Consider the following 27275-nt stretch of genomic DNA (forward strand, 5'->3'; position numbering starts at 1 on the left):
TCGTAGTTGTACAAGCAACCTATGTTTCGAGAAGAAAGTTGGCCCAAAATTTACTTTTATTGTGTAATGCAGAACCCAACTTAACTTAAGCATAATCTACCAAGAACGTATTTGAAACCTTCAATTTTCCTCCATTTTTTCTTCTCAGTCTCTTTGCTTCTGATATGTGTAATCCACCATGTCTTTTTATTTTATTTTATCACTTCGACAGATGTTATTCTATTCGAAGGAAGATAAGGATATGTATAAAAAAATTTATTATTTTGAACAAAAACAATAAAAAAAGTATATAGTTAAAATGGTGCCGTGGGAAATAAAAATTTTGAAAAAAAAAAGTAACAGACGGAAGAGGGCATTTGAGGAGTAGAGATAGAACTGAAATGATTAATAAAACTGATTTATTTTATTTTATTTTATTTTTCTTTTAAAAACTTTAAACTTTTTTCTTGTTCTTTTCTTTTTGAACTCGGTTATTTTTTTATGAATATCTCTTATTGATTGTTTTTTTATATCCTTTATTTATTATTTGCGTTGCTTTTAGTTAAACGAGTTTAGTCAATTGTTTTTGTCCAAGTTGACACGGTAAATTTTAGAAAGTTAGATTTAACGATATTTGTATAGTTTTCTAGAGTGTTTGAGAATGCTCTAGATGATTTCAAAATGTTATAGAATGTTCTAGAAGGTCCCATAATACCTTAGAAAGTTCTAGAAGACTCTAAAAGGTTGTAGAGTATTCTAGAAGAGTGTAGATGTATATAGGAGTATGAAGAATAGTATCGAAGAATCTAGAAGTATTTAGAGAAATATGGTAGGATAGATATTTGTAATGAAGGTTCTAAATGATTAATCTAGACCGTTAATTAGATTTAATCCGAACCATCCATTAAGGGTGTGGATGGCTATAAATAGGAAGTGAGTGAGAGTCATATGCGAGTCATTTGTAATAAACACTTGAGTAATAAAGTATTTTTTCCACCAAAGTTTCATTTCTCTTGTGTTCTTAATTAGCTTTCTTGTTAAGTATTGAGGATTAGGCTGACTTGATCTTAACTCAAGAGGTTGAGTAAGTCCAAGTGCTGGCACGGTAGTGTTGGAGTGTGTCCAAGGCCGTGACAATTTGGCATCAGAGCAAGGTTCGAGAGGGAGCACAAGTACTTTGTGGGTATGGCCTCTAGTATCACCATGGAGCATGTTGAGTCTTAAAGGGAAAAAGATGCTATTCCTTCTCAATGAGAAGGCAAGAAGGCCTGTTCTTCAAGTGAGCCTAGAGGTAAGGACTCTAACTTCTTAAAAGAGAGAGTTTCTATGTTAGAGAATGTTCTATCCTCTATGGATGAGCGTTTCCAAATGATAGAACATGATAAGGAGACCTTCGAGGCTCACGTGTTAGGAGAACTATATGCTTTCAAAGAAAGCATGCTTCAAATTAAAGAGAAACTTGAGAATTCCTTGAAGCTATTTGAAAAAGTTTGAGTTTGGTTCGAGGATGCAAAATCTCGACCAACTGTTATAAGGGAGACGACAAAGATTGATCTCCCAAAGCCAAAGGAGTTCAAGGGCGTGAGGGATGCTCGAGAAGTGGAGAATTTCCTATGGCAAATTGAGAGGTACTTCAAAGGCCAATAGGTGGTCGAAGAAGCAATAAAGGTACGCACTGCAGCTCTCTACCTTTCTAATAATGCTACTTTGTGGTGGAGGAGAAAATGCGTAGATATGGAGAATAGTATTTGCAACATAGTCACATGGGAAGATTTTAAAAGAGAGTTGAAAAAACAATTATTCCCTGAGAATATGATTTATGAAGCAAGGAAGAAGTTGAGGGAGTTGAAATACAAAAGTACTATTAGTGATTACGTAAAGGGGTTCACTACTCTCACGCTTCAAATTCCCAACTACTAAGCGACTTTTACATTTGTCCAGATCCACGCAGCTGCCGTGCCGCCTAAACCCGTACGACGCCTTCCCCTATCTTACTCCCACATAACTATAAAGCATTCAGTAAATACCTCCATGTGAAAGTAGCACAATCACTTTAAATGACATACTATTTTATTGGCATTGACTCATCCAATAATGACAGCACAACCATAGAAGAGTTTTAGGGCATGATTCAAGAGAACCTTAAATGTTAAAGACCTCAGTTTCTTTTCTCTCGTATATTAGCTTTAGTGTTTCAGCATCCTAAATCTTTTTCAGATTGAAAGAAGTAAAAATGGAAATGAGAAACTTAAGGTTCAACTATTATGATTCTATTATTCTAGTATTTGTTTGGATGTTATTCTCGATTTTTTTAAAAATAATATTTAAATAAAATAAGATAAAAGTATTTTTTTATTTATTATATGAAAAATATTTTTTTAAAAAAAATTAAAAAAATATAAATTGTAACTTTTTAAAAAAAATATATTTTTTTTTATTTTTTAGTATTTTTACTATTAAAAATTTACGAAACACACTAAAAAATAAAAAAATTTTAATTAATTTTTTTTCTTATCGATTTAATCGCGCCAAAATAAACACAATGAATATACTGTAAAATTAAAAATGGATGAATAAAACTAAAGGTGTAAGTGAAAAAATTATAATATGACCATTTTTTTAATATGATTACCAAATAACTCCTAATAAAAAATAAAATTTCTATTAGTAGATATCTAGGCCCACCAGTGCACAAACAACGCTTTTGGCATTTCGGTGCCAAAAAGAAGGCCCGCGTACCGAATCCGTGCCCAACTTTCAACGATTCCTACTGGAATACAGATAGTCAGATGCGAATCTCGGGTTTTTCATCTTCCCATTAACCGTAATTCTTTCTCATAACAGGTGATTTTCTCATCTACTAAGCTGATTCTCTCGATTTCTCTTTTCTCCTTTTCCCAAATAATTGCTGCAGTTTTTTTTTTTAATGTGAAAAAAGTAAAAGAAAAGATTTTGAATCGCAATTCCTAATTGTTGGTGCATATCTGTTTTTTTTTTTTTTTTTTGTTTCAGCTTGAATTGCAAAACTGGTGTTGACAATTTCCCAATTGTAGAAGGTTTTGGTTCGTGGGAATTCTAGATTTGGAGTTCCCACACTATCAGTGTTTGCAATTTTGAGAAATCCTATTTTGATTTTGGTGAGTTTTAACGTTGGTATGGCTTCAAAAGTTGAGAATAGTAAAGCATGGAAATGGGGGTTGGGTCTGGTGTATATAGTTGCTGTGGCCACAATATGGATAGCTGCTAGCTTTGTAGTACAGTCTGTTGTTGATGGTGGTGTGTCACCATTCCTTGTTACTTACATCTGCAACTCATTGTTTGTGGTTTTGATACCAATTGTTGAAATTGGGCGATATTTGGAGGATTCTTGTGGCGGTGGTTGCTTTTGGAGCGCGAAGAAAGCGAGCCAACATTCAGAAAGCGTGGGGGAGTCAGAGCAGGCTATACTCCTTGAAGAGAATGATGTAGGGAACGAGGGCAATGAATCATTGGTTGTGGACGAAGAGGTTGGCATCAGCGAACAAAGGAACTCTGGTTCCATATTTCTGCCACCGGAAAACAGGGTTGAGGTGTTGCCTGGTCAAGTTAATGTGATTGAGAATGTTGATAATCAGCTGGATGAGAAAGGGCGTTGGACACGGTGGAGGGTGGCCAAAGTTAGTCTATTGATATGTCCATTTTGGTTTCTTGCTCAGCTCACTTTTAACCTGTCGTTGAAGTATACTACGGTCACAGTAAGTACTTATGGATTTTTGTTTTCATCTCTTGGTTTGTAGGTTCTGTTTCAATTAATCATTGTGCTCAAATTAGTTCCTTTTTTATGTTTTATGCAGTCGAATACAATTTTGAGTAGTGCATCCAGTCTTTTTACCTTCTTGGTCTCGCTTGCATTCTTGGGTGAGAGGTTTACTTGGTTAAAGCTCTTTAGTGTTCTTCTTTGCATGGGAGGAACAATAATTGTGAGTCTTGGTGATTCAAAAAGCACTTTAAAAACAATCGCATCGAATCCGCTTCTTGGAGACATCTTTGCAATTGTTTCAGCAGGACTATATGCGGTTTATATAACCCTAATTCGCAAGAAATTACCTGAGGATGATGGAAAGAGTGGTGAAGCAAGCATGGCTCAGTTTCTTGGATTTCTTGGACTTTTTAATATTCTTATTTTTCTTCCAATTGCCCTCATACTCAATTTCACCAAGGTGGAACCTTTTCATACACTTACCTTGAAGCAGCTTGGTCTGATCATTGGCAAAGGTCAGTTATTCATTATTATTAGTAGCTTGACATTGTGGTTTAGTTCTTTTACATGATTGCTGTAAAATTGCAATCGGTATTTACTATTTAAGGAGGAGATCTACCTATTTTACCTTTTCTGCCATTGAAGTTGTGCTATTCTTTCTGTGTTCTGCAAATAAGCAGACATAGACTTTAGCACACTGACGCATTCTTTCAGGCACTGTTGGTTATTTAATTATACATAATTGCACATGTTGTCCAACCTTTTTTTTTTTTGAGTCATATTTGGAAATGGGGACCTTATCCCTCCCTATCAGACTATCAGTATTATTAGTAGTAGTCATAGAGAACACTTTGATTTTAGGTGTAGCAATTAATCTGGTATTGAGGATCATATTTCCATATTTTTTATTTTTTTTTTTATCTTTTTTTGTTAATGTTGCAAAATTTTCCACATTTAGAGACTGTAGGAAGTGATGTTGGTATTTATCCTCTGTAATTTGTTAGTTTATTTGATGATAGTGTGCAAGCTTTTACATTGAGTGCAGTTTACATCAGAATAAGTAAAAACTTGTCAATATTCAACAAGGTAATAACTCGCTAAAGAATTGAACCTAAAAATTAGGCACCAATTATATTAATGAATTTCCATTAAAGAATGATCTGACTCTATGACCCCTATATTTAGTTTGACGCACTGTGTTGAATTCGATGTTCAACACAATGCTTTTGTTCCTTAAGTTTTGTACATTTCATAATGTTTGGATTGTTTCCTGTCAAAACCAGGACTGTTTGATAATGTGCTGAGTGATTACTTGTGGGCCAAGGCTGTTCTTCTCACATCAACCACAGTAGCAACTGCTGGCCTTACGATTCAGGTTCCATTGGCCGCCATCGTGGATACCTTGACTGGCCGTGCTCCTCGCCTTATGAATTATCTGGGAGCAATAGCTGTCATGGTTGGCTTCGCCGGAATTAATATTCCTCTTGAGACTTTATGTAACAAAAGAGAAGCTAACATCGAATTGGAAAATAATGTCAGTTTAGGAAAAGAAGAGTTTACAATCCCGAGAGGCGAAGATTCGGCTGCCATACCTTAGCATGTAATTGGATTCATTTTCCGAGTTAGTTAACGAATTGATCTTGTAACGCCACCAAGTTAGTTGCAATGGCTGCTATTACCAGGCACAGAAGTAGAACGAGAACATGAGAATATAGTTTAAAGGTGGCATAAGTGAGTTTGCACATGCACTTGGAGTTGGAGAGAAATGGAGACTGCCTTGGGTTCATAAATTGCTCCTCGATCGAAATAGCTTGGTGATTGGTTCCTCACCTTTCTACAAGCATATACGGTTTGAATTTCTGTATTTTTGTACATATACATACACAGGTCTATTTTTGCTATTTTTTGGAGGGTGCTTACGGAAATAGGAACGACAATGGCACCAAGAGTGAAGAGTCAGAGATGTTCTTTGAATGTTCATTATACCGTTTAAATGTTTTGGAGATTTGAATCTAGTTGCTTTGCCAATGTCATGTGGAATTTAACCCAAATTACCTTTGTCTATGTTCTTCCAGTCAATAGACAATAATAAAATAAAAATGAGGTAGATTGAATTATAGTATTTTAAAATTTATGATAATACGGAAAATCGTTTTAATACGTGAGTTTTATATTTATAATATGATCATAATCGACATTGTAAGAGTTATAACTTGACTAAATCCCAAAGTGGTATTTTAGCTGGAGTCCTTGCACTAATTTTATGAGAATTCAATTGCACTAATTGAACTCCTTCTCTCCCATTGAGTTCTGAGCTATACAAGTCTTTCAGTCTATTTTTTATATGAGTCAGCAAGTGAATTATTGATGTGGCACAATCATGGCTACGCTGTTAATTATAACGGCTAGATGACATGGCTACCAATAGATAATTTTACAATTTAGTTTCTAGTCCCATTTATAAACCCATCTTTTTTTTTATTCTGTTTCTTGCACTAATTAGTTTCTAATTCTTGCTTCTAGTCCCATTTTATAAACCTATCTCTGTTAGTGTTGCACCATGATAAAAAAAAAAGAGAGACAGAATTATATACTACTAGCTATGTCAGTTAGTTGTCATAATTGACAGAGTGATAGTAGTTATGTCACATCAACAGTTCACTTGCTGATTCATGGAAAAAATGAGCCGAAGAATTTGTATGTAGTTTGAAGATTAGGGATAAGTATGATTTTGGTCCCCAACGCAGGGGCTGAAAATTTATTTCGTCCCTCACCTTTTTTTCGCTCCAAAATGATCCCCAAAGTTTCAGTTTATTGTAAAATGGTCCTTCGGACAAAAATACCCCTCCCTCCCTACCTCCCCTCTTCTTCCTCAACCAGAAACAGAAGCAGAATCGCAAATGCAGGCAGAGGAGGAGCAGCGGCGTGGAGCGGCGGCGGCGTGGAGCTGCTGCGACGGCGACCTTCCCCCTTTCCCCTCTTCCCGAAACAACAACCCCCTCCCGCTTCTCTTTCTCCCCCCTCCCCCGTCTCGGCAGCGCTGTGTTTTCTCCCACCACCACCACCACCACATTATCATCATGGTCATCATCATCATCATCAGAAGAAGAACAGCACCTAAACCACCAGAACAAAACCACCACTACCACCAGAACCCACCACCACCACATTATCATCATGGTTATCATCATCATCATCATTATCATCATCAGAAATCCACAACAATATTCCATAACAAATTTCAACAACAACAATATTCCACAACAAATTTAAAAAAAAATCCAAAACTTTCACAACCAAATCAAGTTCACAGAAGAAGAAGAAGAAAGAAGAAGAAGAATTGGTGGTGCGGTGGTGAGGCGGAAGAAGAAGAAGAAGAAGAAGATGGTGGTGGTGCGGCAGGGGCGATGGTGCGGTGGAAGAAGAAGAAGAAGAAGAAGAAGAAGGAGGTGGTGGTGGCGGCGCGGTGCGGTGCGGCGGTGGGTGCGGCGGCGGGAAGAAGAAGAAGAAGTGGCGGATGGCGGTGGATGTCGGGCGGCAGTGCGGCGACGGGAAGAAGAAGAAGAAGCGACGGGCGGGGGCGGCGGTGCGGCGCCATGGATCCCCTTTCTCTCCCCCCCTCCCCCCTTTCTCCCCACCCACCCCGCTTCTGTATCCCCCCTTTCTTCTTTTTTTTCTTTTTTTATTTATTTATTTTATATTTATTTTATTTTATAATTTTTTTAATAAAGGATAATTTGATAATAAAAAAATATAATTGGTAAAAAGGACGATTTTAAAACAAACTAAAATTTTGGGGACCATTTTAGAGCGAAAAAAGGCGAGGGACGAAATAAATTTTCAGCCCCTACATTGGGGACCAAAATCATACTTATCCCTCGAAGATTAATATGCGAGAATCAAATTAGTATAATTAAATCCTTAGAGTAAAATTGATGTAAGAATCTAATTTAAAGGACCACTTTCAGAATTTAGTCATTATAATTTATATATCAAATATGATTATTGAGTGTTTGTTTGGGTATTATTAAATTGATAAAAAAAATATTTTTTTAATAAAAATAATTTTTTTTATTTTTTAGTGTGTTTTAATAAATTTTTAATAATAAAAATAAAAGTATTAGAAAAATAAAAAAAAAACATATTTTTTGAGAAGTTACAATTTACATTTTTTTTAAAAGATCTTTTTTCTTAAAAAAAAAAGATGTTTTCACATAATAAATGAACAAAAAATTACTTTTATCTTATTTTACCAAAATATAATTGATAAATAAAAAGATCTTTTTACATGAGATATCCAAATATAAAATCACTTTTATTTTTATAAAAGATCTTTTAAAAAATTATCATTAAAAAAAAAGATCTTTTTCGAGAATGACATCCAAACAAGCCCTAAGTTTCAAATAGAGCAAGAATAGGGCTCTGTAAGTGAGCCGAGTTGAGTCGAGTTAAACCAAGCTCAAGCTCGGTTCACGAAAATTGAGCTTGACTCACTACTAAACTCATTAACAATCGAGCCTATTTTTTAAGCTCAAACTTGACTCACTGGAAGCTCATGAGCTGAGTCGAACTTACGAGTTGGCTTAAATAATAGGAATATAATCTATAATTCTTTTTTTTTTTCTTTTTACCAAAGATAGGAGACTCGAACCCGCAACCTCTTAATTGAGTATGAGGAGACTATGCCATTTGAGCTATTACTCATTGGTATATAATCTATAATTCTATATCAATAAATTATAATTTACATATATTAAAAAATATTAATTTTATATATTGTGTATCTATTAATTATAAATTTTTTATTTATATCCTACATAAAAATTATATAAAGAATAATTATAAAATTTTAAATAAAAACATTAATATATATAAAATTATATTACTATTTTATATGTATATATAATATTAAAGTACAAACTACCTGTATATAGGATATATGTTAATATATATATATATATATATATATATATATATATATATAAAAGTTCAAACTCGATTCATTTAATTTATGAGCTCAATTCCAGACTTAAATTCAGCTCACGAGTTCAGTCTATTAAGCTATTAACGAGTCGAGTTCGACCTAGCTCACTAGCTAGTTTGACTCACTTCCAGTGACGGACCCAGAAAATTTATGGTAAGGGGGCAAAAATAATTCACATTATTATTAAAAGATATATTAATTTAAATTTAAAAAGAACTCTTTTATAAAAGCATTACTACTCGCACTATCAGATTTCATAAGATAATAATAGAGATAAAAAATCGCATCTTATGAAATACTATATTCCAATTAATTGCCAAATTCATCAAACCAATCAGCATTAAATTTATGAAAAAAAGTCCCAAAATATGTTTGTAGAAAATTATATTCTCTTGGTTGACAAGGATCTTTTTACAAATAAATTTGTCTAACTTCATCTCTGTCATTTATATCATAATTTAAAATTTTGGGTCGTTGTTCAGGATCAACTATGAGACTTTTTATATTGAATTTTAAAAACTTTTTTTTATTAGAAGAGACCAATGATAATGATTCTATGGTAGCTTTCTTTTGAAATATTTTTTCATTATTATTTCTAAAAATAAAAAATATATATTCTAAATTAGTAAATTGATCGATTCATTTTAGAAATTTATATGCAACATAATTATATATAATATAATAGAATGAAAGATAAACAAATAAATAATAAGGATCACTAAATCAAAAATAAAATAAAATATATAAATTCATGAAGAGAATATAAAAATAGATTAATACCTAAACTATAATTGTTTGAATTAAAATTTGCAATCGAAAATATGAAAAGAGAAACAATAAAATTAAAAAAAACATAAAATCATAGAGAGCTATATAAAACAAAATAGAGAATTTAAAATTTACCTTTTGATGAAGACAAGATGACCACTAAACAAGGAATAGAAAAAAAATATTGAAAATATGAAACTAAGAAGAGAGTTTAAGAGAATAAATGAGTGACGATTAGGATTTGAGAATGAGAGAAGACTAAATTTAATTAGGTTAACTCATAATCAAAATGATAGAAAGATAAAATGGATTCAAGGTTTTAAATAATTAGTTTAATTTATTTGTAGTGGGGTCATTTAAAATTTAAAATGGGGGCATATTATATATGTATATATTTTTTTTGTTTAAAAAAATTAAATGAGAGTGGGGGCAAGTGCCCCCCATGGTTCCATGTAGGTCCGTGCCTGCTCACTTCCAACCCTAAGCGAGAATGTCACAATGATTTAGATTAAATAAAATATTATTTTTTAAAAACCAGTTTTCATAATTAAGTAATTAACATCCAAAATTACTTGGTGTATTTAAAGCTAATTACATAAAATTTAAAATATAATTACTAAATAAAACATTGTTTTAAATATATAATTGAACGAGAAAGAGTACGTACTCAAGGAGAATGAGAGAAGGAGAGAGCGGGAGCGAGCGGTTGATGGTGAAACACGGTGAGGAAGATGGCCATGCCATCGGAAGAGATAAGGGAGAGAGCGTGGGTGGGTGTGTATCCGGTGTTAAGGAGGTTCTTCTCGAGAGGGGTTAGAAAAGTCATCCAATGTCTCTTTTAGAGATAAAGTCATTGGTGCAGAAAAGTCTAAGGCGCTTGCATTAGTAGGGTCTTTATCTGGGGATGGTATCGCGACGGTGACAGGTAAGCAGGGTGATTCTCGTCCACCAAGTGTCAGTTTTACCAAGGAGGCAAAGAGCTGTCTAGCTGAACCTTATAAGGAAGCCATCGTGATCAAGGTGCTGGATAAGCATTATGGCTACACGGCTCTCATGCATAAGCTTCGGATAGTATGGCGCATCAAAGGAGGGTTTGATTTGTTGGATGTGGGGTTTGGATATTTTTTGGTTAAATTTGATATTGCTGCGGATCGTGAGAAAGCCATTCTTGGTGGCCCGTGGTTGATAGACGGTCACTATGTTGCAGTAAAGCCATGGGATGTGGATTTTAGGCCATGCGAAAAATCCTTTGGATCAACGCTGGTATGGATTCGAGTCTCGGGACTTCCAATTTGGTGCTACCAGGAACAAGCAATGCTGCAAATTGCTTCTGCAATAGGGATTCCGGTGAAAGTAGATTTGGCTACTAAGCTTGTAGAAAGAGGAAAATATGCCCGAGCTTGTATTCAAATTAATCTTGAGTTGCCTGCAATCAAACATATTATAGTGGAGGGTGTGACTTATGAAGTGGAGTACGAGAGTTTACAGTTGATTTGTGCTACTTGTGCACGGTATGGGCATGATAAATTGTTGTGCATGGAGAAGGAGTCCTTGGAAGGAAACGAAAATTCCTTTGGTGATGAAAAAAATAATGAAGCCCCGACACTAGTGCCACATAACAATCATGAGATTCAACAAGAGGCTGAATCAGAAGCTCGTGATTTGGGTGAGAATCCTCGTAATTTGGGTGAGAAATTAGGAGTTGTTAAAGGGAAGGATGTAGTTACGGAATCATTGGCTCCTCACGTGCCTGATGGTCATGTTAATGAGGCATGCATGGATGATGGAGAGGGCTGGCAACAAGTGCTGCGTAAAGGAAAATTCACAATGGGCCAGTCATCAGGTTTGAAAGACCAAGATGGAAAGCAGCACAGGTTTGGTTCGAGAAGGGTTCCAAGGCCCAATTTGCATGGTGATGGAGGCAAATCAATTGGCATTAGGATGGGGAAGCGAGAAAAACATGAAATTGCGCCATCTCCATTGCGCAGAACTCCTGCACGTCGTAGAATTTCTCTACGGAAGCGTCCTCGGCCTTCCTCTTTGCAGAACTCACCAGTTGATAAAAATGGTGGCACAACGGAGAAAACCTTAGTAGATGGAAGCATGGCAGGTGCAGTGTCAGGAGGTCCGAAGGTGGCAATTGTTGAGGATCAGAGTGTGCCAGTACCGCAGGACAAACCACCTATTGAGGTTGGTGATTCTGTTTAGAGTTTATGTTCTTATTTATTCTGTCCCTATTATTTATGGATAGTTTAAATATGATTGTTTGGAATATTAGGGGTGCTTCTAATAAGTTAGCCCGGGTGCATTGTAAGGAACTTGTTAGGAAATTTAGACCTATTTTCTTTATTGTGGTTGAAACTCACTCCCCTTTTCAGCATTTAAAATTATTTTGGGAAAGGTTGGGGTATCACTCTGTTGGTATAGTAGAAGCAGAGGGACATAAAGGAGGTATTTGGTTTCTATCCTCTATGAAGGGTGTTTGTTGTAAGTTCATTGATGCTTTTGATCAGGGTGTTACTGTTGAGGTTCACTTTGATAATTTAACTTGGAGGTGTAGTGGTATTTATGGCAGTCCTCAATTTAATAAAAGGGTTCTCCTTTGGGATTATCTTGTTGCACAATCCATGGTTTTTCAAGGACCTTGGATTGTTTTTGGTGATTTTAATGAAGTCAAATTTTCTCATGAATCTAAGGGCTGTCAATTTTCTCATCAAAGAGCCGACATGTTTGCTACTTCATTAGGGGATAGTGGTTTGTTTGATCTGAAGACTATTGGGAGGCGATTTTCTTGGTACAAGAGGGTGAAAAATTATATTGACGTGGCAAAAAAGCTTGATCGAGTCTGTATAAATAGTAGTTGGTTATCTATCTTTCCAGAGGCTTATGCAGAAGTTTTAAATAGGCTTCAGTCTGATCATTGCCCTATTCTGGTGCGTTGTAAAGGTCGTCCTCAGCCTAAAGGGAATCGACCTTTCCGATTTGTTGCTGCTTGGGCTACTCATCCTGGGTATAGGGATATTGTGAGCCAGTCATGGTGGTCTGGTAATAGAGGAATTCATGGCAAGCTTTCGGAAGTACAGAAGAATTCACTAGAGTTTAACTCGAAGGTATTTGGTAACATTTTTGTTAAGAAATGTGAATTAGAACAGCAGATTAATTATTTACAAAAGCGTTTGGAAGTGGTAGATAGTATTTATTTGCGTCAGAAAGAGCAACAATTGCTTGATGATTATAATAATACTCTAGTGCAAGAAGAGCTCCTATGGTTCCAAAAGTCCAGAGAGCAGTGGGTAAGGTTCGGGGATAGGAATACAAGATTCTTTCATATTCAAACTCTTGCCCGAAGGAAGCATAATAAGATTCATGGCCTTTTTCTCAAGGATGGAGTGTGGGAAACTGATCCAGAGGTTCTGAGTCAAGAAGCAGAGTCTTTCTATAAAAGCTTATTCTGTCATTTGGATGATGTTGATTTGGGTTGCCTTGGTGATGTGCCTCTTCCTTCTCTGAATGAGGAAGCTTGCATTAACCTTACGGCACCAGTTACTATGGAGGAAGTCAAAGCAGCTGTTTTTCACATGAACTCTTTTAAAGCTCCGGGTCCTGATGGGTTTCAAGCTTTCTTCTTCAAAGAATATTGGGAGATCATTGGTCTTGATGTTTGGAAGATGGTTAAGCAGGCATTCTCCGGTGTTCCTCTTGATCCGAGAATGTTGGAAACTTTACTGATTCTCATTCCAAAGGTTGAATCACCGGTATCTATGAAAGATTTCAGGCTGATTAGTCTCTGCAATGTAGTTTACAAGATCATCACGAAGGTCCTTGTTAATAGGCTTCGTCCTCATCTTGCGGAGATTGTTGGCCCGCTTCAAGGAGGATTTATTCCGGGACGAGGAACTCCTGACAACATCATTATTGCTCAAGAAGTCCTCCACTTTATGAAGAAGACTAAATCAAAGAAAGGCACACTGGCCTTTAAGATTGATATGGAGAAAGCTTATGACAGAGTTGACTGGAGGTTTTTAGCTCATACCCTTAAAAGCTTTGGTTTTCCTATTCCTACACTTAATTTGATTATGAATTGTGTCACTGCTTCTTCCTTATCTATTCTTTGGAATGGGAGTCGTCTGAATGGCTTTACTCCTAGCCGAGGTCTTAGACAAGGAGACCCTATGTCACCCTATCTTTTTGTGTTGTGTATGGAGCGATTGGCATGCTTTATTAGTCATCAGATTGATTTGGGCTTGTGGGAGCCGGTTGCTATTTCTAGAGGGGGACCAAGAATATCCCACTTAATGTTTGCGGATGACTTGCTTCTGTTCTGTAAAGCTACAAAGAGACAAGTACAAAATGTGATGTTGGTTTTAGAGACTTTTTGCAAAGCATCTGGGATGAAGATTAATGTGGAGAAGTCTAAAGCGCTTTGCTCCAAGAATGTCTCTGCAACAAGGAAAGAGGTTTTCACTGGGGTATCCTCTATCAGATTTGTCCAGGACTTGGGCAAGTATCTTGGAGTTACCCTTAGCCATTCTATGGTGACTCGTTCAGCTTTCAATGGTGTCCTGGATAAGATTCGGAGTAGGCTAGCAAGCTGGAAAGGAAGTTTACTCAATCGGGCTGGTAGGCTCTGCTTGGTTAATTCTGTTGCTGTTGCTATTCCCACGTACCAGATGCAGGTCTCTATTTTTCCCAAAGGAATCATTAGTAAATTGGAGTCTATGATGAGGAATTTTCTTTGGAAAGGACAAGTTGATGGAAGAGGATTAAATCTTGTTAGTTGGAAAGTACTGGTTACTCCAAAAAAATATGGAGGTTTGGGGATTAGAGATCATTATTGTGTAAATATTGCTCTTCTTGGGAAGCTAGTTTGGACTTTTTTCCAGCAGCCAAACAAGCTATGGGTCCAATTGTTGGATGCCAAATACCGATCATCTCTATATGACTGTTTTAGTTATCCTAAGAACAAGGACTCTCCCATTTGGAGGTATCTTTGCAAGGCTTGGGAAGTGTTGAAGGATGGGTTTGCTTGGTGTATTGGAGATTTGAACCATAATTTTTGGTTTTCTAGTTGGAGGAGAGAAGGACGGTTATCTAATGAGATAGATTATGTTCACATTTCTGATTCGAATCTCCGGATACAGGATATTTGGTCGGTTGGTAGGTGGCATTTGGATACTCTTTATTCTCCTTTATCTCAAAATCTGAAAGATAATATTCTCTCTTACAATCCAGATGAACAAGCAGGTCCGGAAGTGGGTTGGTATTGGAGTGGGTCTGCTGCCAAAGTCTATGACTCACGTAATGGTTACTTGTGGTTGTGTAAGCAGCTGTTTGGTTGGGAGGAGCGGGAGAATTGGCTTTGGCTTTGGCGTCAGCTTGTTCCGGAAAAGCATAAGTTTTTGGCTTGGTTGTGTCTTAAGGAGGCTCTTCCTACTGCAAGTTTTCGCTTTAGAAGAGGGATGTCGTCATCGAATAGGTGTCCAAGATGTCTTTCTAGCCAGGAATCAGTTTTACATTGTATTCGGGATTGTCCAAAAGCTCAGCTTGTCTGGCATAGGTTGGATATTTCTTATCATCTTTTAGATTTGAAGAACTGGTTCTTGTATCATAGCAGAGAGCATCCGTTCAAGTTCTTTTCGGGACTTTGGTGGATATGGCGAGCAAGGACATCTTTAATCCCCATGAAACTTGGTCTCCGGAAAAAGTGATTTGTCTGGCATTAACTTTAGAAAAGGAGCTTAGGAATATTTTTGAATTACAACGTATGTCCCTTCCCTCTACTCTAAATAGTTTTTGGAATCCCCCATCTATTGGTACTTTTAAGATTAATTGTGATGCTAGTTATTTTGGTTCGGGTGATAGTGTTGGTTTTGCTTGTGTTATTAGAGATTGTAATGGGAGCTGGCAAATGGGGTGTTTGGAAATGATTGAGAGTAATAGTATTCTTCAAGGAGAATTATTTGCTATTTGGAGAGGATATCTCTTAGCTTGGGATGTGGGTCAACGAGATGTTGTTTGTGAGACGGATTGTGTGGAAGCATTTAATCTTGTTACTCAAGATGGTTTTGGGTTTATTGATCTACTGGTGCTCAAAATAAGAGATATCATGCATTGGAATTGGCGGGTTGACTTTCGTTTGATTATGAGAGATGCAAACACGGTGGCAGATACTATGGCAAAGATGGCGATAAAGTTACAACTTTCGCATGTAGAGCTTCTTTCACCTTGAGAGGAGTTTAAGAGTAGTCTTGAACGGGACTGTCCCTCTATTTAGGCAGTTCCTTATTTTATTTGTTTTGTTTTTCTTTGTTTAATTTATTTCGGTCACAAAAAAAAAATATATAATTGAACTCATAATATAATTAAAGTTGAAAATGAATATACAAATATACAACTATTGATCGCGGGTGGATGAAACCCAGTACGCCACAACGAAAGAGTGAAAGGACTCACGGCTACTCCATCTTCCTCAGACCGCAAAATTAACAGACGCTGCTTCGCATTTGCACCTCAAAGATAAAAAATTTGATCCGAAACGAAAAACCCCAGTTTGGCAATTGGCCCTGGCTTCTCTCGCGATTCGTTTGAATCCCAATAGGTTAGCGTCACCATTTCCCATTGCGTGTCCGTGACGACAGCTAACTGTTCGATGAAATGCCTCTGTGACCAACTAAGTCCTTTTTTATCATTTTGTGTCGCAGACTCGATGGCTCTGAGAAATTTGCCTTGGCGGGGCCTTGTGTGCAGCGAATCAGTTAGATGCTTTGAGTTTCCTATTCGGTTCTACGCCAACAAAGCGAAACTGAGGAAGCACCGCCCCATGATTCTCAAGAGAATCGAGAGAAGAGCCCAAGCGTACCCGGTTCGCGCCACCATTCCGGTTGCAAAGGAGGCGCTGGTAACTCGGGATATTCTCTTCCATGGCGTTTCCATCCTTCTCAAGTCCATTCCTATCATGGCTTGCAAGTGAGAGCCTTTTATTAATTTTTGTTATTGTTTGTTTTGTTGTTGCTAGTAGTAGTATCTGGGATTTTCCTTTTTTTTTTTTAAATGTGATTTTTTTACATTTTAGTTAGGAAGTTTGTTCTGCATTTACATGAGATAATTGCAATCTTGTTAACGCCATATAGAAAGTATGATTGTTAAGTTAGTACCTTACCTCGGGCCTATTTTGTTTTGTGTTTTGAGAGCTGAAATTCTTGAGATCATTTTATTCTTATCTGCCCATAATATACATTTGCAGATTCTGTCCAGAGATATTTATTGGTGAGCAGGGGCATAAAATTCGAACTTGCTGGGGCTACAAGCATCGAGCCAAGAATCGAGTTCATGAGTGGGTCAGAGGTGGTTTAAATGATATACTTGTTCCTGTCCAAGCATTTCACCTACATAACATGTTCCAGCCTGTTATTACACACAACCAGAGGTTTGACTTTGAACGCATACCTGCTGTTTTGGAGCTATGTTGGCAAGCAGGCGCTTATCCCAATGACGAAAACCTTAGTTCAAGTAATTGGAGCTTGGAGGCTGCCAATGATAGCGTGCAAGGAGGTGAATCTTTGTCACCAAGGGATCTTACCTCTGTAGCACAACAAACACTCAATGCTTGGGAAATTCTTAGGTCAGGGGTGGAGAAGTTGTTGTTGGTTTATCCAGTAAAAGTTTGTAAACATTGTTCTGAGGTTCATGTTGGGCCTTCTGGCCATAAAGCTAGGCTTTGTGGAGTATTTAAATATGAAAGTTGGAGAGGATCTCACTTTTGGATGAAAGCTACAGTGGATGATTTAGTGCCCCCGAAGATCGTATGGAGCCAAAGGCCTAAAGATCCTGCTGTACTTGTAGATGAAGGGAGAAGATTTTACGGGCGTGTTCCAGCTGTATTGGATCTGTGCTCAAAGGGTGGTGCCCTTGTGCCTGCAAAGTATAATTGTATGAAGAAAGTTAAAGGTTCGTCAGGCCCTGTCAATAATGAGATTAGAAAAAGAACTATAGAATTGAACTTTCCGGGGCAGCATGTTGACTTACAGGCATGGTTGGAATCAGAGTACAGTGTGGGAAAATGACATCTAACTATATGTCATTACTTCAGCCTGCTGCCTGCAACTGCTCCATATTTCTAAGGTTGTCTGCATATTCTGATTTTGGGTCCATGTGCCTGTTCTTCAGTTACTGTAGCGTTTCTTTTGGTTACTATATATCATATCTCCTCAGTTATTTACTTTATGCAGAACAGATCAAAATCTAATATATGTGTATGGACTTAGTGGAGCTGATCTTCGCCCAGTTCGAAGAAATCAATTTCATCTTCTAGTTCTCCAGTCAAAGGTGCCAATTGTTTTTCCCTTTTTACACATATTTGTTTCTTGAGGAATTAGAGTCCAACAATTGCTAGATATACACAGGAGAGATGCTGCACTGTTGTACATGTTTGTAATAAGTTCATCGATGCCTGAAAAAAGTATGTCATTATCTTCCTTTTTATTCTTCTTAATCATAGTTGTGACATCCAAACAAAAGAGAAAAGAAAGTTTTTGATTCTTTATTACGTACATAGCTTTTGATGGAGAAAAATTAAGCATTGTAGTGAGTGATGTTACTCCCAGGATTGGCCAATTCTTAATTCCAATTTGAACTTCCAAGCTGTCTAATTTGTCTTGCCAATGTAAATGCATGATTTATTTATAGGAACTGAAGTTTTGGCTTTCAATTATAGCACTGTATATTTATAGTTTATCAGGTCGTTTTGTTTTAAATTATATTGAAAACCTTGAGGGAATTCTACAAAATTATGAGAATCACCTTAAATTTATTTATTTTTATTCCTTTTGAAAAAACAAAAAATGCTGTTCAAGCTCGTTGCTATTCTGGTTGTTTATGTTTTTAGTTTAACATTGATTTCGTCAATTGGAATAGCAATATTTCCAAACTTGCAAAGTTTATTGTATGTTCAATGAATAAGGATTTTCGCTTACTAAGTCAATCAATTTCTCTTTTATTTATTTATCATATAAGAAAATATGAAGCTACTATTTGCTGTTAATAATGTATGATATACCACTTGAGTAGTTTGGTTTCTTGCTTTCAAGTTCTTTTAAAATATAGTCTTAGATTAAATTCATAAAAATAGCAATAGTATCAACTTGTAAATATATTGTAGATTCTTAGCAAACACTAAGCATACATATAAAACAACACTAAGTTTTTATGGTCTTGTCAATCATTTCCCTAGTGAAAAGTTAAACAGCAGAAGTAATGTATACTAGTAATAATAATATTTTAAAATTTAAAAATGCTTAGTGATATCCATTGCGACTAACTGTCCCTTTGAACACATAGAGGCAGTCTCCATTTTCAACACCGTGCCATCTGAGGCTGCAGCTATCCCTCATGATCCGTTGCCTATGAATAAATAAATAGTCATCAACAGGCAGAATTTTTCTGCTTAACAACAACTGCTTTAAGTCATTCACAGTGCATGCATCTCTCATCTCCAGTGGAATAGTTGCTGCATTAAGCAAACTAGAGGAAGTTTGTACCACTAGGCTCACCTTCCTTGAGGGAGCTTCATCTCTTGCCCTAGTTATGGTGTTGAGGAACACAACAATTTCAGAAGACTCACGTATGCCATACTCACTTAGCTTTCTGAAATCTTCGTTCAACTCCACCCCTGAAAACACTAGTGTCATTCTTTTGATGGGGGTGCTGTCAATTATGTGGATTTTTTCCTTTAAGCTCCGAACAGTATCTGTTCTGTCCACCTCTATCTTGATCCTTCTAGCTGAAAATTTCACTGTGATTTGCATTTTGTTAACATGGTTAAAATGTGGTTCTGTGCTTGGTTTGATATTGAGGTCAATTTTTGTACCTTCAGTGACTATAGGATAGTCTTCCATGTCTAAGCCATCCACTAGTTCCCATCCAGAAACTGTTAGGATCTGTGAAGCTGCTGGAGTACCATGAATTTGTTCTATTTTTCTTTTGATCTCGGAAACTGTTTCTTGGGCACCTACTTCAATGAAGAATTGGTTTATTCTTGTAACAATAACTACTCTCATGGTAGAACTGTTATGAAGCTGTTATGGGTTTTAGTTAGAATTTTATTTGCAGGCAAAGACTAGACAACAACAGTATATGAATATCAATTTGAGTAGTTTTAATTTCAACAAACTAAACTATGAGGACTAGTAAAAAAAATTTAGTTAGCCTCATGAGAATATGAATGATAATGGATACAAATCGTTAGAATCATGTTATATATGTGAGTAGTTGAGATTGTGGGGTTCATTATCATGCAGAACATGTCTTTTATGTTTGCATATATGTGACCATTTATATGCGTTGTCCTTCAACCAAAAAATGTAAATGCATTCTGAGGGTTATCTTTGGAATTACATGTTATGAAATAAGTGCCCTTTTTATTTATTAGAAAACTACAAATAATTATAAACCTTATTACCTGTTTAGCATCACACATTCTCTGATAATCATGTATGCATGCACGGTGTAATAATATAAATTCATAATTGACTCTTATGCCATCATTTACCCATTAACATGATCAGGTGGAAATAAAAGATTCCTTCTAATATTTGCACATAATTTCCTGGGACAGCATTGTTACTGCTGCCATGAGAGAGTTTATTTGTCTTCTCAAAACATGCCACATACTAAAAATGAGTACAACAAGCTTTCTTGAGTAAAAGTGTCCACCATAGCATTTAATCCAATAAGGATAATTCATCAATCACCATTCAATTAAGAGTACACTGAAAGCAATAGAAACCTCTTTTTTCTAAAAATAAAAAATCATACACATAGTATCATATATTATAGGTGTGAAATAAACAACTTTTATTTTAAACCAAAAGTACTGTTTTAAGATGGTATTTTATCATTTTATTGGTATATATAAATTTATCATAATATTACAAACCATGTATGTAGGTTACATGTATGAAAGAACTTAATTCAGTTGTGAATTTTGACAACTACTATGCTGCGTATACACTAAAATTAGTCACTAGTATAAAATACATGTTCAAATATAAAATACATATTAAAAATGAGTTAAACAACATATGTATTTATATACAAATATATAGTGGTTGATTTTAGTGTACAAACAACATTTTATTTTGACAAACATTGAATATCCTTGAGAGAATCCAAACATGGGGAAAACGGGGTGAAAATGATGACAAAAATCAGTAGTGAGTGGAAACCAACAGAATGAAGACAGCTTTTAGTCTACAAAAGAGATATAACATAGCCAAACTCATATGATTATGTGTACTACCCTGTTGCCACTCTGTAGGTGTAATCTTCATTCATCTTAATTGAACAAGTTTGGGTCCAAAGCATGTGACTTGTCGTTTCCTATGTAACATTTTTGCTTGGTGTTTTTCTCTTCTAATGGTTACAATTAGGCATGTAGCATACTCCAATTCAAATCAGATTTGGCCCCAACAAGTGCTTTAATGCTCTATAGGGAAACCAGTGCTTTATCTCGTTTTAGTAATTATTGCACGATTTTAGATTAGTTGGTTTAGGTTTAGTTGCTGAATTTAATTTGTTTTTATTAATGAATGATTTCCAAATGCATTTACAAATTACAAGCATGTAATAAAGTTTAAGGAGAAACTTCCTCTAAAAATACTTTATGCCCAAAAAAAAAAAAAATTTAAGAGTGGTACTTGGTTTTTTGTTGAATGAGAATCCCAAAATTCTACTAGTTAATATCATAAGTAAATAATTACCAACAAAAAAATTATCATAAGTAAATTAATCTTTATCTTGCAATGTGCTTCTGTCACAACTAGCACTCTTGACACAGCTTAACATGATGGAGAAGTGGAGTTTGACGTATATTTTCATTTTTATTTTTCCGGTTTCCAAAACAAAGTATCCCATATTTTTTTAAAGTTTAATTTTGATTCACTAACAATGTAATATTATGTCCAATTTTTTAAGAGTAGATATCCATCTTGATTTTGATCATTTTTTTCGAAAGACTATGAGACTCCCAATAAAAAAAAAATCATACCCATTTCGATCTTTGATATTTAATTTTGTAAGGTTGGTTAGCTCCTAGAATATGCTTATATGACACGTTAATCATTAATATATATTTTATTTAATTTTTATAAATAAAAACAACTTAAAAATTACTAATATTTCTTAGTTTTATATAATAAATTTAGCCAAGTATTTAAAAAAGACAAAATAAATAAATAAACGACTCTAACAATTACTCGTAAAAGACAACGAAACTTCCAACAAAAAAGAATTTGTCAATTTTAATTGATTTTTAATAGATAAATCAACAATTTAACATGTCATGTAGACTTATTTCGTTAATACACAGAGAAAATATTAATAGAGGAGTTAATCTGTCTCACAGAAATAAAAATTAAAGGCCAAAAATGGTATTTTTTTTATTGAGTGACTCGTTATCTTTTTTGAGGTATTTGTGAGGGACTGTGTAAGATTTTTTTTTCTTTTTTTAATGACGATCCACATAGTTAATACAAGAAGTAGTTATCTTTATCAACACAAATTAGCATAAATGAATGAGGGTCTGTGTCCCTTAATTATCTCTCTCAAATTCGATACTCACGAAAAGATGGGAATGAAGCTCGATTGAGACGGTCGTCCATTTTGCCTCTGCTGTACTATCAAACAGATCAAAATTAAATTCTTTCTTTTATTAGGGACTTCAACAAGTTACATGAATTATTAATGTTATCAACATTTTAGAAAGAAGCCATGCTCGTACTTACCCAACGAATATACTATAAAGTTTTGTTAATGTCAACATTCATATGGTTGCCCTACCTCATGATACAGTTGCAATTTTTGGGACTTGGGAAGTTCTAATGTATTCTCTTCTTCTATTCGGTAGTAACTGGATAAGTTGTATTCCTTTCTGTATTAGTTGGAGAAGAGATCAAAGAGGCTCCACACACTTTCCACTTTAATTTCAACAACAAATGCCACGTTTTTTATCCAACTTTACATGCAAAATCAGCTTCGGAAAATTGTTCAGTTAAGTTAATAATATCAAATTATTATAGACATGCTTTTTTGACTAAAGTGTGTAAGTTACTTGTAAGTTGCATTTTATTCCAGCTGGCAAACAACAAACTTGGAATCCATACACAACAAAATTATTCTTCTTTAATTCTTAGCTTTTGGGATTATTATGGAACAAAGATATTCTGATCCCTAGTTAATGTTTGTTTATTTTCATGGCCAAGACTCATTAATCATTATTAGCACTTTAATTTGCTGTGGCTCGAGGTGGTGAATGTGGATATAGAATCCTTATTATCACTTTCATGTCAGGTGAAGTAACAAAGCAATATGCATTACGTGATTCAGTTGAATTGAAGATGTTGTGTGCACTTGTGGATTTAGTACATTGAAGGGACGAAGGAAAAAAAATATTTAAGAAAGAAAAAAATGCTTGTCAAATTCTGAATTTTTCACACTAACATTTACTTAATTGAAGTAAAAGAAAAAAGTGAGCCTCTTTACATTCGCTGAAGTGTTTGTTTAGTAAAATTTTTACTTTTTAAAAAGTATAATATTTATATTTGGTAAATCAAATTAAAAATAATTTTTAATAAACACAAACAATAATAATTATGTTTGATAAAATAATTTTTAAATTTTAAAAATACTATAAAAGACATAAATTTAAGAGTTAAATTTAAAAATTATTTAATATATGAGGTTATATTAGACTTTTAAATTTTAAAAAGTACAGACGAAAACCTTCACCTTAATTGTTTTCAAAAGTATTCCGATATTTTAAAAACTGCAAGTACAAACATATGATTTTTTTTGATTTACCAAATATAAAATGAGGAGTTTGTACTTTTAATAAGCACAAACACCAATTCAAAAAGCTTTACTAAACCAAGCCTAAATAGAAATTCGTTGGACTTTGACAACTTGCTAATCCTTGAGAAATAATATATATTTAAGAGTAATGGTAGAGATTTATTTTTTTAATTAATTTCAGTTTTTTTATATTTTATTTATATTAAATTTTTAATTTAAATCTTAAAGTATAAATTTTAAGTTCTCAATTTTCTAAAATACTGAGAATGTTTAGAATTTAAAAAGATAACTAATTAAAAATTGGTTTCTAAATTTGATGATGCCATATAAACGATTTTTTCTTACCATTACTGTAAATCAAGATTTATAAAATGTTCATATTTGCGTTAATCGAGTGGATTTTCATCCACCTAAATAAGTAGGGGTGGCAATGGGTAGGGTAGGGTAGAGTTTGGAGCTAACCCTAATCCTACCCGCGGGTTGAGATTTTTATATAAATTCAACCCTATCCTACTCGCAGGTTGAGAATATCTCAATCCTAATCCTACCTGCTCTTAACCTGGGGGTACCTGACCCTATCCGCGGGTTACAAAAAAAGATGCAACATTATTATATAACTTGATGATAATTTAAAATAGAAGTGATTTTTATGTAAAAAAAGTTTATTAAGTTATCAATTAATGATCTTTTTTTAATGACTAAAGATCTTTTACATTTAGTAAGAGGTCTTTAGTTCAACATCCACTTAAAACATATTTTTATATAAATATATAACATATACATATATAGGGTACGGGTTAGTCGGGTAGGGTTGAGTCTCAACCCACACCCTACCCGACCCGCACGAAAATCCTACCCGCACCCTACCCTATCCGCTGCGGATCGGGTTGGCAACCCTACCCGACCGGATGGGGTCGGATTGAGTACCTGCGGATAGGGTACATATTGCCACCCATATAAATAAGTATTTAGGTTTGAATCTCATGCATACAGCAACCAATTAGCTAACAACAAATTCTTAAATAAAACTTAAATCAATTATTGGTCTGTGGAAATGTTCGATTAAATCGATTCCATCGGCTGGTTTGGTTCAATTTTCAAGCACATTGGCAATTACATTTACATATTTGAACTTTTGATGTTGTGAAGATGGAAGATTGCGACTCTAACATTAGAGAAAGTATTTTTTGCAAGGTTGGTTTCCAAATCACTTGACAACTTGGTCCCCATCAGTTAGACAATCACTGTAAAATCAAGCTTTGCCCGCAAGATGAAGCAAAGATACAATCACTTACAATAATATTGTATCTTATTTCATCAAACGTAGAGACTTTCCCTTTTGCAACATACCACAATAATGATTAATGCATGTGAAATGTGATTAATTTTTCTCTAAGGAACTGTTTAATGTTGACTATTCAAATTCAATTATGCATTGGCCAGTGGGGGAGTCCTTTCTTGTCTGTTTTTTATTTCTTAAATTGTTAATTCAGAAAACGACATTGCAAATTTTTTTTAATATATATATAAAAGTTTGTTACAATTGTGCATATAACATTGGATCACAAGCACAGGACATTGATAATTAAATCTAAAATACTATTTTTACACTAAAATCAATCACTAAAATCAGTTACTAATATATTTATGTATAAATATATGTATGATTTAATTTATTTTTAATATATATTTATATTTTAAAATATATTTTATACTGATAACTGACTTTAATAGCTGATTTTAGTGTACACGTAACATAACTCTAATTAAATTGGCTTCGCCTTACTACCGACAGGTGATCGATCTCCCAAGAAAAACAAAGTACACAACAAAAGCAAATATTCCTTTAATTTTATTTCCTTTACATTGAAGATGTAATTTATTTAATTTAACTCATTAAAGTCCTCACATTTTTATAAGACTCATTATTGAAAAGAATTTCACTAGAAAGTTAATGGAGTATTTGTACAATGTATATAATGAGCTATTTATTTAGTCCAATATAAGTTAAAAAATGATCATCTATGATAAAATACTATTAATTTCTCTAATACAATACATCCATACTATCCAAAATACTAGGGATAATAAACATCTGATATCCTATTGAATCGAACATCCTTATACCCCATTATATACATTGTATAGATATTCTATTGGCTCCTTATATTTCCTTTATTAAAAAATATAGTGAAAAGTGAATGCAAGCAGAATTTTTTTTTGTTATTTACGGTATTTTTTAATTTGACAATTTAAAAATTAATCTGTCGTAAATCTGAATTTTATTTAAGAGTTTGATATTTAACCAATATTTAGTCAATAAATTATATGCATAAGATGAAATTTAAATCCTCGATACTTATTTAAATGGATGAATAAATTGTTTGTCGACTAATGTAAATTGATTATACAAAAGCTAAGCTAGTTAGCTAATGTGGATGACCGACTAATAACCACCTTGATCAGAAGAAAATCTGAGATGAAAATTAATAAATCATATGCCTCAACACATTTGAAACCTGCTCATTATTTATTGATCATTGGCCAATAATCATTGGTTATGCTGAATAGGCAAGGGCATGGTAGATCCAAAAACCTGGCATGATTAGGGGTCTCTAGGCTTTGAATGTGTCCATCAACAACATTATTGCTTTTGAATTTTGATTATACAAAATAAAGGGCACATGGATTTGGAATCAACTACAAGATATAAGAGACAGAAATGACACCCATCCAATGCACTAAGTTAATCTACGTGCGGTAATCCCCATAAAAGCCTCTCTTCATCAGAATTAAGAAACTTGTTTTTATTACAATTTAGCATATTTAACAAGTTATTATTATATTAATCATGTATATGCCACACGCACCCCCTCCCCTCCAATTGTTCCCGTAAAATTAGCAATACTTATCTCGTTATAATATCAACTATATTCTATACCACATATATATTAAAATTAATTATTAATATAAAATATATATTAAAATATAAAATACACCTTAAATATAAATTAAACAATATATATATATATAATAACTAATTTTAGTATTAATTTTAATATATAAATAATATTTTTTAAAGAAATTATATCTTGTATTGCTGTGTCCTAGGTATTTTTTTTACTTTGTCTTTTTTTTTTCTCGGGCGAAGTTATAGGATAATGCTTAATTATTAAGCAGGTTTGAACATCCACATGATAATCAACCATCTTAGGCAAATTAGTCGCCTACAAATATGATTTCATATTTATATTTATAAATACTATAATCAAGTTAAATTTATATTTATTCTTGTGTGAATAAATTTTTGAGATATAATTCATCTCTTACGTTATTGTAATACGTTTTTTTTTAATAAAATAAGAATAATTCAGATATCAAAAAATATGGTCGATAGATATTTGTAAAAGACATTTTGATACTCAAGTCAGTAAGTATTTAAGAGATATAAAAATTTTATAATTATAGAATATTAAACATGAACTAAAATTTATTACGTGGTCTCTTTTGAGATATAAAAATAAGTGTCTTTAACTCTTTATAGACATAGAATTAATGTTATGACCGTTTATTATTAAGTTAAATTGTTGGTTACAAACTTAGAATGAAAGCAAATAAAGTCAAGTTATGACTCACAATACCCAATAAAAATTGAGTTATAAAGTGACAAATCAATGTTAATAGTTAAAATATAAATAAAAGTAAAAGAACAAATTAATTAATAATTTATTTTTATTATTCACAAAAAATTGATTCTTTTGTTATTAAAAAATTAATTATTTTAATAATTAATTACTCTACTAAAAAACATGTAAAACAGTAAAATAATATAAGTAAATGTTATGGTGCCTATCACATTATATCTAAATTATTAAAAGGGGTAATTAAATAATATTTAATAAATTTTATATGATTTACTTTTTATTTTAAACATTTTATTTTTTATTTTAAAAAGTAAGT

At 33.9% G+C, this 27275-nt stretch overlaps 3 protein-coding genes across 7 annotated transcripts; 2 read left to right on the plus strand and 1 right to left on the minus strand.

Annotated features, from left to right (window-relative positions):
- Window positions 1-2668: 2668 nt before the first annotated feature.
- LOC107613948 (EamA-like transporter family) lies at window positions 2669-5769 on the plus strand. Its single transcript, XM_016316148.3, has 4 exons — window positions 2669-2823; window positions 2992-3713; window positions 3813-4233; window positions 5002-5769. Exons 2-4 carry the CDS (start codon window positions 3135-3137, stop codon window positions 5313-5315), a joined length of 1314 nt encoding a protein of 437 aa, XP_016171634.2. The 5' UTR covers window positions 2669-2823; window positions 2992-3134; the 3' UTR covers window positions 5316-5769.
- A 10065-nt stretch (window positions 5770-15834) lies between these two features.
- On the plus strand, window positions 15835-18177 carry APO4 (APO RNA-binding protein (DUF794)). Of its 5 annotated transcripts, none has more exons than XR_001614320.3 (4): window positions 15841-16068; window positions 16172-16436; window positions 16714-17591; window positions 17704-18177. XR_001614320.3 is itself a non-coding variant. In XM_088497589.1 (3 exons), exons 2-3 carry the CDS (start codon window positions 16177-16179, stop codon window positions 17531-17533), a joined length of 1080 nt encoding a protein of 359 aa, XP_088353715.1. In that variant the 5' UTR covers window positions 15835-16068; window positions 16172-16176; the 3' UTR covers window positions 17534-18177. The 5 variants fall into 5 exon arrangements, 1 of the variants encoding a protein (XP_088353715.1); XR_001614319.3 differs by having other exon boundaries at window positions 15855-16068; window positions 17699-18177; XM_088497589.1 differs by having other exon boundaries at window positions 15835-16068; window positions 16714-18177.
- Window positions 18178-18664: 487 nt separating this feature from the next.
- On the minus strand, window positions 18665-19525 carry LOC148547110 (Ubiquitin-like superfamily protein). The gene has a single exon (XM_088497590.1). It carries the CDS (start codon window positions 19523-19525, stop codon window positions 18764-18766), a length of 762 nt encoding a protein of 253 aa, XP_088353716.1. The 3' UTR covers window positions 18665-18763.
- Window positions 19526-27275: the final 7750 nt, after the last annotated feature.

Source organism: Arachis ipaensis, chromosome B8 (genome assembly GCF_059453495.1).
Source record: "Arachis ipaensis isolate K30076 ecotype BB chromosome B8, ASM5945349v1, whole genome shotgun sequence".
Lineage (NCBI taxonomy): Eukaryota > Viridiplantae > Streptophyta > Magnoliopsida > Fabales > Fabaceae > Arachis > Arachis ipaensis.

Coding starts and splice junctions, on each gene's coding strand:
- LOC148547110 (XM_088497590.1), bottom strand. CDS start 19,525: ATGAGAGTAGTTATTGTTACAAGAATAAACCAATTCTTCATTGAAGTA.
- LOC107613948 (XM_016316148.3), top strand. CDS start 3,135: ATGGCTTCAAAAGTTGAGAATAGTAAAGCATGGAAATGGGGGTTGGGT. Junction 3,714..3,812: donor TGAAGTATACTACGGTCACA/GTAAGTACTTAT, acceptor TGTTTTATGCAG/TCGAATACAATTTTGAGTAG. Junction 4,234..5,001: donor TGGTCTGATCATTGGCAAAG/GTCAGTTATTCA, acceptor TGTCAAAACCAG/GACTGTTTGATAATGTGCTG.
- APO4 (XM_088497589.1), top strand. CDS start 16,177: ATGGCTCTGAGAAATTTGCCTTGGCGGGGCCTTGTGTGCAGCGAATCA. Junction 16,437..16,713: donor ATTCCTATCATGGCTTGCAA/GTGAGAGCCTTT, acceptor ATACATTTGCAG/ATTCTGTCCAGAGATATTTA.